Source organism: Mesoplodon mirus (assembly GCF_964341445.2).
Source record: "Mesoplodon mirus genome assembly, chromosome: 3".
Classification (NCBI taxonomy): domain Eukaryota; kingdom Metazoa; phylum Chordata; class Mammalia; order Artiodactyla; family Ziphiidae; genus Mesoplodon; species Mesoplodon mirus.
In genome coordinates, this window is record NC_138978.1 from 176179250 (window position 1) to 176201079 (window position 21830).

Consider the following 21830-nt stretch of genomic DNA (forward strand, 5'->3'; position numbering starts at 1 on the left):
CAATACAATTATTTTAAATGAAGGTAAAATGAAGAGAAAGAAAAATTGAGAATCTGTTTTTAGAAAAAGAAAAAACTGAGAATCTGTCCTCAAGAGAATTAAACTAAAGAAAATCCTAAAGGGAATCTTAACAGGCAGAAAAAAAATACTCCCAGATGAAGCACAGAAATGTAGGAAGGAACACAGAGCTTCGGAAAGGATAAATGTCTTTTGATGACTATATAAAACAATAACAATAATGTCTTGTAGGATATGTTAAGGATGTAGGCTTAGATTACATAACAACAATAGTACAATGAGTAGGAAATTGGGAAATTAATGTGTTCTAAATCTACTCATTGTCTGGAGGTGGTAAGAATACTAATTTAATACATTGATATTATGAGATGTAATCTTTAGGACAGCCATTTAAAGAAAAGTAGTATAGTGTATAATTAATAAGCTATAGAGGTAGAAAAATCAAGTGATGGGAAATAAAAAAGAATATTGAGCAGATAGGATAAATAAGAAACGTTAATACACCTAAACATTTAAGCAGTTATACAAAATATAAACTGAGTAAATAATCCAAGTAAAATAAAAAGTTTGTTCACTTAGATAAAGAAGTAAAACTCAAGAATATCTGTTTAGAAGAGATACACCTTTAATATAAGAATATAGAAAAGGTACAAATTTTAAAAAGTTACAAATGAAAACAAAGTGATGTGGCTACTCCAAAATCAGACAAAGTAGACTTTAAGTCAAGAAGTATTTCTCGGGCTTCCCTGGTGGTGCAGTGGTTGAGAGTGTGCCTGCCAATGTGGGGGACACGGGTTCGGGCCCTGGTCTGGGAGGATCCCATGTGCCGCGGAGCAGCTAAGCCCGTGCGCCACGACTGCTGAGCCTGTGCTCTGGAGCCCGCAAGCCACAACTGCTGAGCCCACGTGCCACAGCTACTGAAGCCTGTGCGCCTGGAGCCTGTGCTTCGCAACGGGAGGGGCCCCCGCAATGAGAGGCCTGTGCACCTCAATGGGGGGTGGCCCCTGCTCGCCGCAACTGGAGGGGGCCTGCACACAGCAACAAGGACCCAGCAAAGCCAAAAATAAATAAATTAAATAAATTAATTAAAAAAAAAGTATTTCTCCATCTAACCACATATAAAGAAAGAAGTGCTAGGATTTCCAATGCTGTGCTGAATAGAAATGGTGAGAGTGGGCATTCTTGTCTTGTTCCTGTTAGAGGAAAAGCCTTCACGTTTTCACCATTGAATTGTATGATGTGGGTTTGTCATATGTTGCCTTTATTATGTTGAGGTACATTCCCTCTGTGCATACTTGTTGAGAATTTCTTTCATAAATGGATGTTGAATAATATCAAATGCTTTTTCTGCATTTATTGAGATGATTATATGATTTTTACCCTTTATTTTGTTAATGTGGTGTGTCACATTGTTTGATTTGCAGATGTTGAACCATCCTTGCATCCCTGGGATAAATCCCACTTGTTCATGGTGTATGATCTTTTTAATGTATTCTTGAATTCAGTTTGCTAATATTTTATTGAGAATTTTACATCTGTGTTAATCATGGATATTGGCCTGTAATTTTTTTTCCTTCCTCCCTCCCTCCCTCTCTCCCTCCCTTCCTCACTCCCTCCCAACCTCCCTCCATCCTTCCATACCTTCCTTTCTTCCTTCCTTCCTTCCTTTTCTTGTCTGGTTCTGTACCAGGGTAATGCTGGCTTCATTAAAAGTGTTTGGAAACATTCCCTCCTCTTCAGTTTTTTGGAAGAGTTTTAGAAAAATAGGCATTAACTGTTCTTTGAACATTTGGAATAATTCACCAGTCAATTGATTTAGTTCTGTATATTTGTTTATTGGGAGTTTTTTGATTACTGATTCAATTTTGTTACTAGTGATCAGTCTAGTCAGATCTGCTTTTTTTTAAATTTTCAGTCTTGGTAGATTTTATATTTCTGGAAATTTATCTCTTTCTTCTAGGTTGTCCAGTTTGTTGGTGTATATGTGTTCCTAATGTTCTCTTATGATCCTTTGTATTTCTGTGGTATCAGTTTTAACTTACCTCTTTCATTTCTGATTTTATGTTTTTGAGCCCTCTTTTTTCCTTGGTTAGTCTAGCTAGAGGCTTATTGATTTTTTTTTTTTAATCTTCTCAAAGAACCAGCTCTTGGTTTCATTGAGCTCTTCTATTGTTTTTTTAATCTCAGTTTTATTTATTCATTTTCTTATATTTAGTATTTCCTTCCTTCTACTAACTTTGGGCTTTGTTTGGTTTTTTTTCCCCCCTAGTTCTCTTAGGTGTAAAATTAGATTATTTGAGATTTTTTTTTTATGTCTTGAGACAGGCCTGTATTGCTATGAACTTCCCTCTTATGACTGCTTTTGCTTCATCCCATAGATTTTGGTACATTTTATTTGTGTTTTCATTTGTCCCTAGGTATTTTTTGATTTCTCATTTGATTTCTTCAATGACCCATTGGCTGTTCAGTAGCATTTTGTTTAATCTCCATGTTTTTGTGGGGTTTTTTTTCAGTTTTCTTCCTGTAATTGATGTCTAGTTTCATACCATTGTGGTCAGAAAAGACACTTGATATGATTTCAATTTTTTTTGAATTTATTGATACTTGTTTTGTGGCTTAACATGTGATCTATGCATGTGAGAGAGAATGTTACATGTACACTTGAGAATGTGTATTCTGCTGCTTTTGGGTGGTGTATTCTGTATATATCTATTAACTCCATCTGGTATAATGTGTCATTTAAGACCAGTGTTTCCTCACTGAATTTTCTGTCTAGATGATATGTCCGTTGCTGTAAGTGGGGTGTTAAAGTCCCCTACTATTATTGTATTGCTTTCACTTTTTCCCCCTTAGGTCCGTTAGTATTTGCTTTATATATTTTTCATGCTCCTATGTTGGGTGCATATATATCTATAAATGTTATGCTTTCTTGGTGGATTGAACCCTTTATCATTATGTAGTGCCCTTGTCTTTTATAAGTCTTTGTTTTAAAGTCTTATTTTGTCTGATATGAATATAGCTACACCACCTCCTTCCATTTCCATTTGCATGGAATATATTTTTCTATGCCTTCACATACAGTCTGTGTGTATTCTTACTTTTGAATTGAGTCTCTCATAGGCAGCATGTAGATGGGTCTTCTTTTTATCTATTCAACCACTGTGTATGATTTTTGATTTGTGCATTTAGTCCATTTGCATTTAAATTAATTATTGATTGGTATTTACTTATTGCCACTTTGTTAGTGGTTTTCTGGCTGTTTTTGTAGCTCCTCTCTGTTCTTTCTTCTTCTCTTTCTCTCTTGTTTGCTGGCTTTTTTTAGTGTTATATTTAGATTCCTTTCTCATTTTAATTTGTATGTTTACTATAAGTTTGTGTGTGTTTGTGTGTGTGTGTGGTTACTGTGAGGTTCACATACAGCATCTTAAGTATACAGTAATCTTTTTTAAGTTGATAGTAACTTTTTCAAAAGTTTTAAATTATTACTCCTCTGTCATCTTTTATATTTTTGATAACACCTTTTCCATGTTTTAATATTATGCTTTCCTTAACTAATCATTGTATTTTTAATTTTACTATTTTGTCTTTTAACCTTCATACTTGCTTTGTAAGTGATTTATCCACTACCTTTACTATATATTTACCTTTTCCCTTTTGTATGTTTTCTTATTATTAATTAGTGTCTTTTATTTTCAGCTTACAGAAGTCAATTTAGCATTTCTTGTATGGCTGATGTAGTGGTGATGAACTCCACTCTTGCTGAGTTCTGAATGATAACCTTGATGGCTAGAGAATTCTTTTTTTTTTTTTTTGCGGTACCCGGGCCTCTCACTGTTGTGGGCTCTCCTGTTGCGGAGCACAGGCTCCAGATGCGCAGGCTCAGCGGCCATGGCTTACGGGCCCAGCTGCTCTGCGGCATGTGGGATCTTCCCGGACCAGGGCATGAACCCGTGTCCCCTGCATCGGCAGGCGGACTCTCAACCACTGTGCCACCAGGGAAGCCCTAAGATTCTCTCTTTACCCTTAACTTTTATCATTTTAATTATAATGTGTGTCACTGTGGTTCTCTTTGGGTTCATCTTATTTGGTACTCTCTGGGCTTCCTCAACTTGTATGTCTGCTTCCTTCCCCAGATAGAGAAGTTTTCAGCCATTATTTCTTTTCTTTTTTTAAAAAATTTATTTATTGTATTTATTTATTTTTTGTCTGGTTGGGTCTTTGTTGCTGTGTGCGGGCTTTCTCTAGTTGTGTCGAGTGGGGGCTACTCTTTATTGCGGTGCTCAGGCTTCTCTTGTCGCAGAACACAGGCTTCTCTTCTCGCAGGCTCTAGAGCGCAGGCTCAGTAGTTGTGGCACACGGGCTTAGTTGCTCCACGGCATGTGGGATCTTCCCGGACCAGGGATCAAACCCATGTCCCCTGCATTGGCAGGTGGATTCTTAACCACTGCACCACCGGGGAAGCCCCAGCCATTATTTCTTAAAATAATTGTTCTGGCCCTTTCTTTCTCTCTTCTCCTTCTAGGACCCCTATAATGCAAATGTTATTCACCTTGATGTTGTTCCAGAGGTCCCTTAAGGTATCTTCAGTTTTTAAAATTCTTTTTTCATTTTGCTGCTCTGTCTGGGTGATTTCCATTGCTTTGTCTCAGCTCACTGATTGATTCTTCTGCTTCATCCAGTCTGATTTTGAACCCCTCAAGTATTTTTTCCATTCAGTTATAACTTCTGTTTGGTACTTTCTTATATTTTCTATCTCTTTGTTTTTGGTTTGTTTTGGTTTGATTTTGGGTTTTTTTTGGCTGCACAGTTTGTGGGATTTTAGTTCCCTGACCAGGGATTGAACCCGGGCCTTGGCAAAAGTACCAAGTCCTAACCACTGGACTGCCAGGGAGTTCCCTCTATCTCTTTGTTGATGTCCTCACTGTGTTCTTTCTTCTCCCAAGTTCAGTGAGCCATCTTTACAGCATTACTTCTAACTGTTGTGTAAGTTGCTTATCTCTGTTTCATTAAGGCCTTTCTCTGGAGATTTGTCTTGTTCTTTAGTTTGGAACATATTTTTATGCCTCATTTGCCTATGTTTGTCTTCACGTATTGGGCGAAACAGCTACTCTTCCAATTTTGAAAGAGTGGTCTTGTGTAGGAGATGACCCATGAGGCCCAGAAGTGCCATTTCCCCTGGCTCTCAGTGCTAGGCACTCGAGGGATGGCACTCGTGTGGGGTGCATGCACCTGATGGCTGTGGCAGAGCTGTGGCTGCTCTGCAGGGAGGGCAGGGTGTGTTGCACTTGCCTGGCTCAGCTGCTGCATAGGGTGGGCAGGGTGCAGGGTGCTCGTCCAGCCCCATTGTAGTGTGGCTGGTGTGTGTGGTAAGTGGGGTTCAGGGTGCTCACCTGACCAGGTTGTGGCGTGGTGTAGGTAGAGCATCCCTCCTGGTGCTAACAGGCCAGAGGGAGGACACCAAAAATGTCATTCATCAGCTCCGTCATAAGCAAGTTAGAATGTTGTTGCAAAGCCTGCCAGTGCTTCTGTCCCCAGAGAATGTTCCAGCTGGCTCATGTCTCTCTGGCAGCTACTTTAAGATTAGTAAGTGGGTCTCCCTTGCTTATGGTGTAGGTGCTTTCCAAACCATTCCTTTTGCACTGGATCTCAGGGTGAGTGGGTCTGTATATGACCCCTTTAATAGTGGCTTCTCCCTTCCCTTTGGTTCTGTGGTTCTCCTGGATTTAATTCCCATTTGTTTGCTAAATCAGACGTTTTGGGGGGTCACCTTTCCTGTGCCAGACCCAAGGGTTGGGGTACCTCATGCAGTGCTCAATACCTTCACTCCTGGAGGAAGAGTTCTATGTATTTGGAATCCCTGCTAACTGTGGGTAACTGCTCCTGGGCTGGTGTCCCAAGTAAAACCATGTCTCTGCTTCTCCTGTCCCTCTCCATGTGTCTCTTTTATCTTTTGTTTTCAAGGTGTTGTTCATCTAGTTCTCAGGTCCTTTTCAGAGGAAAACGTCTCCTTATGTAGCTGCACATTTGTTGTGTTAATGGGAGGAGGTGAGTTCAGGGTCTTCCTATGCCGTCATCTTTAACTTCTCCCAGAAGTTTACTTGATATTACTGGTTTATTGTAACAGATACGACTCAGGAACAGCCAAATGGAAGAGATGTATAGGGTAAGGTATGGAAGGAGAGGTATGGAGCTTCCATGCCCTTTCTGAGTGTGCCACTGTTCCAGCACCTTGATGTGTTCAGCAACCTGGAAGCTCCCAGAAGCCCTTCAATTAGGGGTTTTTATGGAGATTTCATTACATAGGCATTATTGATGAAATTGTTGGCCATTAACAGCTCAACCTCTAGCCCCTCTCCCCTTCTCTGTATGTTGGGGGTGGGGCTGAAAGTCACAAGATTCTAATAATGGAGTAGTCTTTCTGGCAACCATCCCCCCACGCTGAACTATCTAGGGCCACCACTCATCTCCTTAACATACAAAAGAATATTATAACTCCACACATTCAAAGGGTTTTAGGAGCTGTGTGCCAGGATCTAGGGACAAAGGCAAAATATTTAGTTTTATTATACTACATCCATTATAACTTTGTATTGTCTAATTGACAGTTTTTATGTATATAGAGCAAAAATGGACAGAACTAAAAGGATAGACATATCAATTTCATAGTAGGAAATTTTTTTTTTTTTTTTTTTTTTTGCTTATGCGGGCCTCTCACTGTTGTGGCCTCTCCCGTTGCGGAGCACAGGCTCCGTACACGCAGGCTCAGCGGCCATGGCTCACGGGCCCAGCCGCTCTGCGGCATGTGGGATCTTCCCGGACCGGGGCACGAACCCGCGTCCCCTGCATCGGCAGGCGGACTCTCAACCACTGCGCCACCAGGGAAGCCCCATAGTAGGAAATTTTAACACACTGTTTTCATAGCTGATAGAAGTAGACAAAACTCAGTAAGGAATAAAAGATGTGAACAACAATTAACAGACAACTCAATTGACATAGTACACTATGCTCAACAGCTGACGAACTGTTTACTATTTATTAGTATATTAAGATGCAGTAGATTTTTTTGTATATGGACCTTGTATCCTGTGACCATTTTAAATCCATTTATTAGTCTTAGGAGATATTTTTTACATGTATGGCTTCCTGTTAGATTATCTATGTTGTGTGCTGTCTGGTCTTTATTTCCTGTTCCTACCTGCTTTACAGTTACCAACATGAAAATTCAATCTCCAGAGTTTGGCAGAAACCTTCATGGTGAAAGCCAGCTATGCTTGCTTGTTTTTTAGTATTCTTAGATGCACTTAGTTTTGATGCTATACCAGTTTCTTTCATCCTAGTTCTGAAATATGTTTAAAAGGTGATTTTAATAGTTTTTCATATTTACTATGTTCAGAAAGCTCATTCAAAGTATCTAACCTTACATACATACCACCAAAAATAGAAGTGTTTATTTTTCTATATGAATTTTAGACTCAACTTGTCTACTTAAAAAAAGTGTTATTTTCATTGGATAATGTTAAATTTACAGATTAATTAAAGGAGAATTGATACCCAGTCTTCTTTGGGATTACAATATGATTTATAATTTTTGAGAAGAAAGATGGGCAGTTTTCCTAAACTTTTGGCTCAATTACTAGGTATTTTTTCTTCTGTTGCTGTTGTTGGGATAGTTTACTACCATTATATTCTGATTTTTTTTCTTGGAAAATATGAAAGGTATTATTTTATATATACTATTTCTTTAATATTACTTCGGTTACCAGCTACCTTACCAAAGTACCTTGTGGTTTCTGATAGTTTCCTTTTTACTTATTCCTTTTAAAGTATACAATTATATCTTCTGGCAAAAATGCAGACATTTGGAATATACACTGAGTTTCTTTATGAGCTCTCTTTAGTCTTTGAGTTTATTAATTTTGCGCTTTAACTCCCTATGTCATTGCTCTTACCTGTGCCTTAATTTTCTTCTGTAATGTAATTTGGGCTATGGTTTCTCCATTCTTGTCTCTATCTAATCCCATTTTATTCACCCTAGATTTCAGGAATTCTTTAAAATATCTAATTCATTGATGTTGTTCTTCTTATTTTCCAGTGTTGTAATTTTATTCCTTTGAACAACATATATTTTCTGTAATTTCATGAGATTGAGAGTGAAAGAGAAGTAAATGAGTGTCCCTCGTTTACCATCTCAAAGCCATCTTTAAATACTAACAAAAAGAAAACATCAACAAAAGTCAGTGTACCTGGCTCTTGGTGCTTCAGTAATTGACTATTTCTTGACTGGTCTGCACAGCTGAGGTTCTTTATACTACTTAAGTGTTTCCATCCCTTGAGAATCCCAAGCTTCCCTGTTCTGCATCTACATACCTTTCATGAATGTCTCTAGTCCCTGTACTCTAGAATCCTGGATGTTTTTGATACTTTTTATTTCTGGGCTATAAGACGTTGTATCCATGTAAGGACATAAGGTTCCAGTTACTCTTTTCTCTTTGCCTCTGGGTTTTAACCAGTATGTTGGAGCCAGATCAGGTTCAGTGTTATCAGGATCCCCTGTTAAAAAAGATTAAGACATGAACTTGGAGCCAAGCTGGAGACTTCCCACTACCTTCCCTCAAATGTAAACCTTTGTTCCCCACTTTGGATCTCAAAGTAGACAAAAATTTTGTATATCCAACTAGCTGAATTGTTTCCAGTCAGCCTTAGAAACTCATTTGCTAGTGGAACAGAGTCATATTAAGATATGGGCCTCGGGCCTCCCTGGTGGCGCAGTGGTTGAGAGTCCGCCTGCCGATGCAGGGGATACGGGTTCGTGCCCCGGTCTGGGAGGATCCCATATGCCGCGGAGCGGCTGGGCCCGTGAGCCATGGCCGCTGAGCCTGCGCATCCGGAGCCTGTGCTCCGCAACGGGAGAGGCCACAACAGTGAGAGGCCCGCGTACGGAAAAAAAAAAAAAAAAAAGATATGGGCCTCTAGGCTGATTGCTAGAGGACAAGTCTTGAGTCTTAATCCACTTGTTAATCGTGGACAGAAGTGAAGGAGAATTACTCACCTTTGTTTTTCAACACTTGTCTCTTGAGTCTAATAGAGAGGGTAGAACCTTCCTTGCTTTAAAGATAGACTATTTTCATTCACTCCAAATTTGAACTCTAGGAATAAAAAAGCAGCAGGATAAGTTTTACAGAAATGGGAAGTAGAGCAGAGTGACTTTGCCCAGGCGCTCACCTTTTATTGATACAGTTCCTGCAGATACTTTGAAATGACTCATGTGTTATATTTAAGGCCAGTATTAATGGATATTGTGTTTTCAGAGAAAGTGGAGGTCATCCCAGCCTAACAAAATATATTTTGTTATTACTGTTGCTTCTTTAAAATCATTACATATTTGCAAATGAGTGAAAGAATTGATGGCAGAATGCAATCAGTGAAAGAACTGAATGGGAAAATGAAATCAGTAGATTAATGAGTTTATAAAAATGGGAGTGAAGATGTAAGATGCTTTTATCTTTCTAATAGGGAAGGTGAGAACCTTGTACAACTTCTTCCTAGCACTTATACTTTTAACTTTTAAATTCCTTATTTCTGTGTTTAATGTTTGTCTTCACCAATAGACTCTTAGTGAAGGCAAGGACTGAGTTTCTTTATTCATTATACTCAGTACTTAGCATGATACTTTTAAATATAATAATTTTCCTTATTGGAGATTAAAAACAGAAGAATGAAGTTCTTTTTTTCTTTCATGCTTCTCTATTTTGACTAATGAAAAAAATACTTATAAACCATATACTATAATCCAAACATGTTCCATACCCTTGATTAGGATCACAGTCTAATCTACAAGAGTGAAAGGTACACAGCATTGAGATCTACTTCTGTAATTTTGGGGGCATTTCTTTCCAATTTTATTTCTATTCATAGGTAATAAAATTGGGATAGTTTTATAAACATTGATATCTAACCAGCTTTTCTAACCAAATATTTTAAGTCTTTTCCCCATATGTTGAAACATTTCTTTTAAACCTGATTTCTAGTGGCTCCATAGAAGTCCATTATGTGGAAGCTCTGTAATTTATTTACCAATAATGTTAAGCTGGAATGTACGCTCCATGAATATAGGAATTTTTTCCCTGTCAGTTCACTGCAATTCCCCAACACCTACAACAGTGTCTAGTACATAGTAGGTGCTTAATACATAAAAAATGATGAAATATTTAGGTTGTTCTATTTTTTCTATATTAGAAATAATGCACTCCAAAGCATTTTTGTACAAAATGCTTTCACTGTATTTCATATGCTTTTCTAAATAATTACTTCTAGAAGAAACTTCTAGAAGAGGACCTTGCTGGTTGAAAGGATATGGACAAACATGATTTCAGAGTCGTTTTCTCTATGAAATAATGTTATCTGTGGCTTTTTTTTTTACACTTTAGTTTTATAAATTTTCTATAATAATTATGTTCTAAAAGAATCAAAATAGTTATTTTATTCTTTTAAGTGCGTTTCTTTTATTCAGGGAGCAGTTAGTAATCTTGTGCCTGGAATATAGGGTTTTTGTTGGTGGTGGTGAAAGATGAGGATTGAAAGTTTTCTTGGGCAGATGCAGTGAATGATTTGGTATGCTATTCTAAGGAACGTTATTTCATAGGAATGGGAGTCCTATCAAAGGTTAATAAGCAGAGTAGTGATAGAATCAGAATGATAAGATAGATAATACTGATAGTGTAGAGGAAGGATTTGGTAGAGAAGAGACCAGAGGGAGGGAGATCCTGGATTTCTCACTCTCTAGCCTCCACGTCATTCAATTAATCACTGGGTTTTTTTTATCCTAAGTATTTCTTGAATTTCTTCTTCTCTTCCTTAGTTAAGTCCTCAATATCTTTCACCTCAGCTACTGCTGTAATCTTCTGATTTCTTTCCCTGCCTCAGAACCATTCTCCACAGAGCTATTAAAGTGATGGAGCTACAACCAAATATGAAGAATGGTTCCCTATTATCTACATTTTAAGGTTCTAGTTGATTAGCGTGGCATACAAACTTTTCCATTATTTGGATCCTTCACTTTCATTTCTAGCTATTCCCTGCTGTGAAGAAAACCTTTCCTAAGAAAGAAAACTGCCTATTATCCCTGATTGTCTTCACCCCTGTCCCCCGCACAGATAGCACTTGCTTCTGTGCCTTGCTCATGCTGCCCCCATTTCCCAAAATATTCCCTCTCTCCAGTCAGACCCCCCCTTGGTCCCCTTTTTCTGGGGCTCACTGTGTAAGACTCATATGTGAATAACCTCTTCCAAGAAATGTTAACATATATATTCACAGATTACATACCTCCCTCCTTTCTCCTGCATTTTTGGCTTAGGAATCTCTCTTCTGTGCTTTTTATAGGACCTTGTTTTTACCTTTCCTTTCACGTTGTACTATAATTATCTGTTTAGTTATGTTTCCCACACTGGACTGTGAGATTTTTGAGACAAAGGGCTCTTTTATTTCTTTGTATTCTCAGCAGTTAGCATAATGTCTAACATATAGTAAGGTGGTCAAAAAGGAACCTATTATCATTTTTCAGATGAAATAATGAGGGCTTGAACCAGGCCGGTGGGCAAGAAGGATGGGTGGGATAGACAGATTGTTAAAGAAGTCACTTTGGATGTCAGTGATAAGTTAAAGGTAGAAATCATGGATGATTGAGGTATGCAACCTGAGTAAATGAGTCTAACGTGCAGGTTTTTGACTTGTTAAATTTGAAATATTTGCTGAACATTCTAGAGAGATGACTAATAGGTAACTAGAAGTATGGGTCTACCTATTAGGAGATAAGGATTTAGGAGTCATCAGCGTAGAGATATTAATTAGGGCATATGGAATAGATAATACAGGTCAGGAAGGAGAGGAGATATAAAAAATGTGGAGTAGGGATCCTTGGGGAAAATCATTTAATAGGTTACAGAAAAAAGAATAAGTAGGGAAGTATATTGATTGTCAGTGATGTCCAATAGTGAAGAGAGGTTGAAACAGATGAGAATTGAGAACAATATATTTTATTTGGAATTTGGAAGGTCATTATTGATCTTTGAGAGAGTAATTTCAGTCCAGTAGAGGGAAATAGCAACTAGATTGAAATAGGTGATTGAAAGAGGCTGAGAAACGAATAACGAACAAGTGGAAAAAGCAAGCATATAGTACTCTTTACAAATGTGCTTTATGGAGAAATGATACCTTGTGGAAAAAGGGATGTGATATCACTTTCTTGAGGGGAAGGTAGGATGGCAATAAAGTTTTTGTTTTATGTTTTGTTTTTGGATGGGAGATGGTCATGGAAAAGTTTATCAATTGGTGTTCAGGAGCCATAAGAAAGAAGGCTTGAAGTCCAGAAATAAATCTTTAATGGAACAAGGGAAAGAAGAAAAGGAAGGGGAGAGTATGGCATTAAGATCTCAGATGATACTGTTATCCTTGCAAGTGGTGGGGACACTTCTTCCTTGGGCTCAAAAGGAAAAGAAGTAAGGAGAAGTAGAAATATAGAAACATTTAAAGGTGGTATGAGGGAATGTGAAGGATCTATTTTCTGTGAAGTAGGCTACCAGGTCATTTATTGCAGGGCAAGGTTTGGATAGGTCAGGGATAGGATAGATGGTGGTGGCAGGGTGGCACAGGTTATTTTAGAAGATTGGTAAAGGACAAAGGATTAATGGTGAGGCTGCAGATAGGTTTAGGGCTCAGTTGAGATTGAACTATGGAAAAAATAAAGCAATAATTTAAATACTTAAATAATATGTATATTTGTTTATATATATTTTTTCCATAAAAGGGACTGAAGAAAAGGACAGGGCCCTGGAGAATTGCTTATAGTTACTCATTAGGATTAAGTGAGGCAGATAGTTAAGGACAGTGATATTTGCTCTATAGTCCTAATGCTTGGAAGAATTGAAGAATGGGTGCAGGGTCGGGAGTGGGCTGCTGCAGACAGCAGTCTGGCTGTCAGTAGACTAAGTCCTTCCTGGTCATAGGCCAGTGTGATCCAGAGTCAATTCAGAGTATTTAATGCATGACTGATAATATTTGAGATTTAGTATGAGAAGGTGCCTTCCTTCCTTTTCTTTTCTCCTTTCTTCCTTCCTTTCTCTCTCTCTTTCTTTCTCTCTCTTTCTTTCCTTCTTTCTTCCTTCCTTCCTTCCTTCCTTCCTTTCTTCCTTTTTTTCTTTCTTTCCTCCCTCCCTCCCTCCCTTCCCTCCTTCCCTCCTCCCTCCCTCTCTCCTTGCTCTGTATGTATATCAATTAAAGTATGTAAAATAAAAGCAACAAATAGATTGTAGATAATTTACTCTATTTTAAGACACAGTGAATTTTGTACAGAAAAGTAGTATTGGCTGGTTTATGAGTTCTTACTGCTTATTCATTCCTGGTTAAAATATCTCTGGTGGCCTTACATACCCTGTAGTAGTTATCAACTAATAGATTTCAAAATGCAAAGACAGCCCTAAGGAGAATTTTTTTTTCTCCAAAGTATTTTGTCTTCTATCAGGAATTTGTCATTAGGTATTATATAGACCCAGTGGATAGGTTCATCTCTGGCATGGATATCTGACAGAAACAGCATTTCTCTCAATTATGCTTTTTCTTGAAAAAAAAAAAAAACTCTGAAAATGAAAGCATAATTTTATGTACCTCCTACAAGAAATGCGTAAATTATGGGAAATAATAAAGGAGCAAGATATAATTGAAAATCAACAGCTCTATGAGTTAAGAACCTTCTCTCTACGACTCAATTGTTGTCAGTTACTGCTTAACTTAACGCTGGGTTTTCCTTTTTGCTTTCAGGAAAACCTTTAACTTACGCCCTGGGTGTTGCCTGTCCACAGTTTCCTGGTGGCTCACCGCTTCTGCCTGCTCCAGCCTTGCTCCGGCAGCTTCAAGGCTTCTGGGCTTCAGAGCTTGTTGTGAAAGCTTGCTGCTTTGGCCTGCTACCCCTGCTTCAGGTGTCAAAAGCTTTTAATTAGCTTGCTTCCTCTAATTACCATAACTAGGCCCTAATGTGTCTGCATAACCTAGTCTTAGGGTCTGAAAGGAGAATTATTTTTAGCCGTTCATTCTTCCTTAAAAACTGTGTACCCTGGCTCTCCTGGGATTCAAGGGAGAGTGAAAGACGTTTGAAGTTATATTGCATGATTCACCTTTGAAGCCTCTGTATATGGGCTAGTCTTCAGTCCATAGGGGCACACTGGCATGGGCATACTATATTTTTATAGCCAGTGTCTGCTTTAATTGGTCAATGCCTATGCTGTACCAATTTCTAAATATTTTGACTATCACTACTATATGTATAAATTGCAACTCCATAGAGAGGATACCTCTAGCCGGTTTAGTGAACTCTTTGTAGTGTTTTTAGTTTGCTTGTTAAAGAGACTCAGTATTTTTTTTATTAAATATTTTCAATACAGACTGATCACTAACAGAACAGTTTATAAAAAACAAATACAGTGATTTCCATACATATTAACAATGATCACCATTCACATGACAATAGGAATCAAGACTATAGGCATGATGAATGGGAAGATCTCTTCAAGAACCTGGAGAACTGTTCAGTACTCATAGCAGTAAATAACTCTAGCTCTGTAATCAAGTAGTGAGGACTGTAGAACCTACTTTAGAGTGGTGTAGGAATTGATTTTGGCAGTATATGTATTGTGCTCAGCCCAGTGCCAGTCACTGTAAGCTTCCTATAAATGAGTTGTTTTTGTTTATTATTATTAATAATAAGTGATGGTAGACATTATACAGCAGAGATAAAAAGGAGACAAAGACATGGAGCAATAAATAGTGAACAGTAACAATACACAAAAGATAATAAAAGCTAAGTTGTGAAGTTGAGACTTTAAAAGCCATACATAATTGTTAAGAGAGCAACATGAGCTGGAATAATCTGGTACACACTTAAACCTTAAGATACAGAATTGTATCTCTTTTATCATAATGCCTTATTTTTATATGAGTTTCAGTATCAACTTAGTAGTGTACTTGAAGCTGAGCATATTGATGCCTTTCAACTTTCTATGTATATACACTCATATAGATTACAAATCACTCGTTATTTATTCAGTAAATATTTATTGCATACCTATTGATTCCCAAGCACTGGGCACATACTAGTGAACAAATGAGAAAAAAATAATACCTACCCACATAGAGCTTATGTTCTAGTGAGTGAGGCAAACAGTAAGCAAAATACATAAATAGAATATACAGTTTGTTAAGTAAAAAGAGCTAAGGGGAAAAGGAAGCAAAGAAATGGGATAGAAAGTGTGAAAGGGCAGAATGACATTTTAGGGAGGGAGGGAGAGAGCAAACCATGTAGCTATAGGGGGGAAAGACCACTTGAGACCTACAGAATAATAAGTGGAAAAACACTAAGTTGACATTGAACAAGGTGATCAGTATGTTTGGAGAGAGTGATCTAGGAGGAGAGTAATATGAGATCTGGGAGACCACGATATGTTGGACCATGCTACTTATAAGTTATAGCAAGGACTTTGACTTTTACATGGAGAGAGATCAGAAACTGAAGTTTTGGAGCCGTGTGTCATGATCTGAGCTAGTTTAAACAGAATCACTGTGGCTGATGTTTCGAGAACAGATTTTGGGCTGTGAGAGCAGGAGTAGAGAGGCTAGGTAGGATAGTCCAGGCAAGACATAATGGTAGATGGGAATGGTATGGACTAGAGGAGGAGGTATGGCAAATTCTGGATATATTGAATGTAGACTAGATTTTTAGAACTGCATGCCAGCTGCTTCTTGGATATTGAAATTCTGTTTAATGTAGTATGATCATTCCTAAGTTATATGTTGTATCTATAAGTGATGATTCTTAAATCGTGTTTAAGAACTCATTCATTTACATTTGTCACCTACTGATTTTTCTGTAGCGTTTGCAGTTTTTCTACCATCATAGTGCTTTTAATATGCTGTCTTTAAAGACAACAGCTCTATATTTGGTGTTTTTAAAAACATGTCTTTGATCTGTATTAAATTTATAATCTTCCCGTCCATACTAAATGTACTTTTCATTTTGATCAAATTATATAAGAAAGGACATTTTAACGTACTACCCTCTTATATGTCAGTTAGCTGTGGTTCTTGAAAATCTAGAACCTGAAGTTAGATTTCTAGGAGAATCTTCTCCTCCTTCTTCTTCTTTACTGAAATGAACGTGAAAATGATCTGTAGTGTTAAAGGAGAAAAGCAAGATCAGTTTTATTTTATCACTTCATCAACTTCATATTCTTGTCTCATCATGTCATCAATTTGATAATTTAAGAATATTTTCTGAACTTACTTTTAAAAAAATTGAAGTATAGCTGATTTACAATGTTGTGTTGGTCTCTGGTGTACAGCAAAGTGATACAGACACATATTTTTCATATTCTTTTCCATTATGGTTTATTACAGGATATTGAATGTAGTTCCCTGTGCTATACAGTAGGACCTTGTTGTTTATTTTATATATAGTAGTTTGTATCTGCTAATTCCAAACTCCTGATTTATCCCTCCCTCACTCCGTTTTGCCTTTGATAACCATAAGTTTGTGTTCTGTGTGAACTGACATTTTTATTTCACCACATCCCACCGCATTCCAGAAGAGTTTTTAGGCAGCTCATGAAACTGTTGTAAGATAGCTTTGAGAATGTTTTTCACCCTGCAGCAGCGTGGCATTCCTGATTATCACATAGATGTGTGTAGTATGGGTCTCATTTTGGCCATTATCAGCCACACTATAAATACCTCAGTAATTAGTGGTCATTTCATTATCAGGATGAGGTATGGTATTCCATACTATCCCATCCCATGCTTCAAATTTTATATGTTCTGTCCAGAAAATGTAGAAAGGGCAATAGAAATCATATCCCCTAGAAATACCTGATTTTTAAAATGTTTTGATGACTGTCTTTCTCAGAATAAATATGGCATAGAAATGTATAGCTATATACTTTATATAAAAATATTAATTTTAGTGTACAAATTTTAATAAACTTCTTTTAAACAATATATTGTGAACTTTTCCCTATTAAATAGTATTCTTTAACAACATTTTCAAGAATATTAATAATTTTCTATTGTTTGTGATATATTCAGTCACTTTCACCTTTCAGAATATTTTAAGTTATTTACAATATTTTACTGTTGGAAACCACGTGTAAATATTGTGGCTTAGTTTTTATTTGTATATATATATGTTCATTTGAGGATATTTCTAACTGTATTTCTATGTTGATGTATGTGTCATGGGTATAAATTTATAAAGTTGGAAGTTGAAGAGATCAAAGCTTCTTATTTCCTAGTTACAGAAATTGAAGAAATTAGGATGTATAACGTCTACCACATATTAGTGATAGAGTAAACAACAGTTGAGAGATTGGGCTATAATGTGCTTAGTGCAATGCTTGACACATAATAATAGCTACTGCTTATTGAACACCTATTAAACACCTATTGAACACCTATTAAAACGCCAGACCCTGTTTTAAGTATTTTATCCTTGTGTATAACCTGAGTCTGGCTGTAGAGTCCACGCTATCACCACTACCCTGAACAGCCACAATAGGTGCTAGCTCAGTGTTTGAGTGTTCAGTAAGTGCTAGCTTATTTCTACTGCACAGCTCTATAATCCAGAGGTGGTTTTGGTTCCAATATTATTTGGATTTTAGAAAGATAATTTAATACATATACTCTGTTTTATATGACAGTCCTATTGGGGTTTTGAGCAGAACCTCATAAGCAAATGCATTGGTGTTTATGCAATGAAGCATGTTTATCTTTACACTGAGATTAAAAAGAAAACAAAACTCCCCCAAAACTATGCTTAGCCTGATGTCAGTATATGTTGCCAAATGAATTGTGAAAGCCCTTTGGCTTTTAGAATTGCAGGTAAGGGATTGTGGACCTTCATAAAACTCTTAGAAGAGTAACTGGCATTTAGAACACACTCTATATGTGTTGGTGAATACTGCTACTACTATACTGGTTATCATCAGATACTTATATACTCATAGGCATAGAAAATTCGTGAATCACACAGTGCTGGGAGGAGTTCTTTTCACACCACATGACCTGAGAAGGGCAAATCTAAGTGTTGGAGTCTTTCAGCCATTCTTCTCTAAATCAGAATAAGAGAGGGCTTAAGGGATAGCCGTCCTTATCTCTTCCCTGTCTTAAATGTAGGCATGTCTAGCTCTGTGCTCCTATCCTTCCATCTGTTTGTGCTCCCAATTGTGCAGCATATGATTTGAGTCTACAGAATAGTGAAACTTGCATTTTCAGACTTTCAGAGATCCTAGTGAAAAAAATATTTCAAGTTTTTCCTTGCTCTTTATCACAACACTCCCCCCCCTACCTTTTTTTGTGGTGAGAACATTTAGATCTACTTTTCTAACAACTTACAAGTATATAATACAACACTGTTAACTATAGTCGCCATACTGTACATTAGACCCCCAGAACTTACTCATCTCTCATCTTATAAATGGAAATTTGTACCCTTTGACCAACATCTCCCCATTTCCCTCAACTCCCAGCCCCTTTCACCACCTTTCTAGAATTAGAATTCTAGAAATAGAATTTTCTGTTTCTGTGAGTCCACCTTTTTCAGATTTCCCATAGAAGTGAGATCATACAGTTTTTGTCTTTCTGTTTCTGGCTTATTTCACTTAGCATAATGTCCTCTAGGTTCACCCATGTTGTCACAAAAGCAAGATTTCCTTCTTTTTTATGGCTGAATAATATTCCATTTTCTTTATCCATTCATCTGTCATTGGGTATTTAGGTTGTTTCTATATCTTATACAGCCCCTTTTCTTTAAACATGAACCAACTGATCCATCATTTCTGCAGATATGACCAGATATGACTAAAGACTAAAGTGACTGTATGTGAATTTGAGATATTTCTTCTTCCTTCCCACCATTTTAATTGATGAGAAACTGTAATCACAGTCATTAGTATAACCATTTATGACAATTACCAAGATGTATTCTAGTTTAGGTAATATTATAGTATTATACACTGATTTTAATTATATAGTCATATTATTGTTATTGCACTCTGATCCAAAAATAAATTTATTAACTGCCCCTGATATGCACATTTTCTATTAAGATTTAAAAATTTTTGGACTTGAGTTTAAACCTATTCTCTATGCTTAGAACTACCCTTTTGAACTGTTTGAAGATATGTTGTATATAGTTTGTTTTCTCCTTCTGCACATTAGAGTAGTATTTGTCTTCCCCCTACTCCATCTGCCCCCAGTAAAGGCTGGAAACAGCCTCTGTCTAATCTTATGTAGTTCAGTCTCTGCTCTATGGCATCCCAAGTGAGCTGCAAGGGCCCTTTGAGATTATCTAGTCAAACTGAGGGAGAGAAGTAGAAACAGAAATGTAATCAGTTTGTTGAGAGTGAAAATAGGGGATTACTTATTTGTATTTGACAGTTTTTTGATCCATAACTAAAATACAAAATACAGAAATATCTGTTCTTTTTTTTGTCGGAAAGGTATGTGTGAAGTCTGCAATTTGTAGAGGTGTTAGCCTTAATTGATCTTTAGGTTGTGTGTGTGTGTGTGCGTGTGTGTGCGTGCGCGCACGTTGGGGGTTGTGGTATAGTATGTAAGAATATGTGGCGTGTCAGTTTATGGCATACTGTTTGATCCCCATGAAACATGTTTGTTTTGGCAGCTGGCTTTCCCTGTAGCATCGCGTTGGAATTTGGCATGCAGTGTTTAAGCTCTAGTTATTTCATTTGGTACATTTTGGTCAATTTCTTAGTGATAGTAGATATTGAGTTTAAATTCCAGAGCAGAAAACTTGAAAACGAGAATATAATATACAATCACCAACCGACACCATGTTCAAAAACACAGTTGTTTGTTTGGCACATGTTCACTAATGTAACTTTTTCAACTGACAATATTATTTGATTTAGGATCTTAGAATTTGAACTGCATGGAAATCTGATAATTTTGGTATTTATTTTTTTTTACAGAGAGGAAAAAGGAAAATGGATGACTGAAAAAAGTATTATTTGTCACATTTTAAAAGTTGTATTTCCTTTCCTAGGTTGCTGTAGTGAAACTAAAAAATGCAGATAAAGTATTTGCCATGAAAATATTGAATAAATGGGAAATGCTGAAAAGAGCTGAGGTAAGATTCTAATTATTGGAATATTTAAATAATATTTTAGAAATATTTTTAGAGAAAAATAAAATTATAGAGAGCCCATAGGTCTTTAAGTATCATTTAGTAACCTTTTATCTATGATGGCATTATTTTTTAAGGCCTAAGAGACAAATTCAGTAATTCACAATTATGATATAGTTATGATGAATGTTACATTTTTGATGCTATTTTAATATTATCTGAAAACCAAATGGAAACCCTTTGAATGTCAGGCTTAGACACTTATGTTAAAAGGATGTGTGGAAACCAGTTTCTTTTGTAGGAAGAAATTTTGTAGTGATTGATATCCAGTTTGATATAACTTGTTTATATTATTTATCTGTATTCTGCTATAAGCAAATTCGGCAGGAATTTTGAATATGGCCTGTAAGAATTCTGTTTATTGCTGACTGTGCAGTTAAATTTATGTTTTGTTTTATATTATTAAAAATGGGAGTAAAATCTGTTGCAAGAGTTGTCAGCATTTTAATCTTGGTGCTAGATTTGAGGGAAAGACTGACTGGAATGATGTTAAAAATATCTAATAGCCGATATGTATGTCAAACCTGACATTACACGTAAATTTGGGGAGTGGTTCTGGAGGTCTCCTGCTGTTCTGGGTTATAGTGAGTTGTTATAGGTAGGGCATTCAGGGGCCTCAGGGAAGCAGAACTTACCGGTGTGGAAATATTTTAATATTTTAACTTACAGAAGGATTATACTGCTGAGTAGGCTGAGTGTTAGCTCTAGAGGGTAGTAAGATTCATAAGAGGATAATGAGAAATTAGCCCTTAGAAATCTTTCTGTATATACCAGTACTTGTAGCAACCTGAAAAACAGCAAATACATAGGGAAAAGCAAAAATGGTTCCCATGATGATAGATACATACTGTGGTAGTGAAAGTAAATACTTCAATATTTCTTTCTTTTAGAAACTTTGAAGAAATAACAAAACACAAAGAAGAAACTAATAATCACTTGTATTCCATCACTTAGAATTAATAACATTTTGGGCAAGTTTTGCTTTCAGTCTTTTTTTTCTATTTGCCTACTGAAAAAAAACTGCACACATGAAATTACAGATATATTCTTTGTAAAACAAGTAATAGCACATTACAGATAAAGCTAAAGTACTCTTTGACTATACCCCGCCCAAGTCCAGCCCCTCTCTACCTCCCAGAGGTAATTACAGAGGTAATAAAATCGTGTTTAAAAGAGTGTCTGGAAAGTTCTATGTCACTCTCTGACATATGTGCCAGTGCCCGTTATATTCAGTAACTTCAATATTTACTTTTGTATTTCCCTAAAACTGATTGTCTTACTGTCACTGGTCATATTTTCCAGGTAGTAAACACTGAGATTGAGTTTAGTATGCAGTCTATTTATTACGGGGTGCTTTTGAAATTGACATTGACAGACGGGAAAGGAGGTGAAATACGATTTGTCAGGGAGAAGTCAAGCTGCCCCTTCAGCCTCTGTTGATCCAACAGGGATCCGTGGAGCAGAAATGGTCCTTCAGAGTTGTCCTGCCTTGGGCCAAATGGTTGACCTTTATGCACTTGCCTCAGTTAGTCATTGGATACAGGCTGCCTCCAGAAGGACGTGGCCTTGGACT

General features: G+C 37.0%; 1 protein-coding gene across 20 annotated transcripts in view; it reads left to right on the forward strand.

The window, feature by feature from the left end:
• CDC42BPA (CDC42 binding protein kinase alpha) overlaps positions 1-21830 on the forward strand; it is a 309540-nt gene that overhangs the window by 76338 nt on the left and 211372 nt on the right. For all 20 annotated transcript variants that reach the window (XM_082612490.1, XM_082612482.1, XM_082612485.1 and 17 more), the window contains exon 3: positions 20117-20200. In XM_082612490.1, the coding sequence (XP_082468616.1) occupies positions 20117-20200 (84 nt within the window). The remainder of the gene's footprint in view (positions 1-20116; positions 20201-21830) is intronic.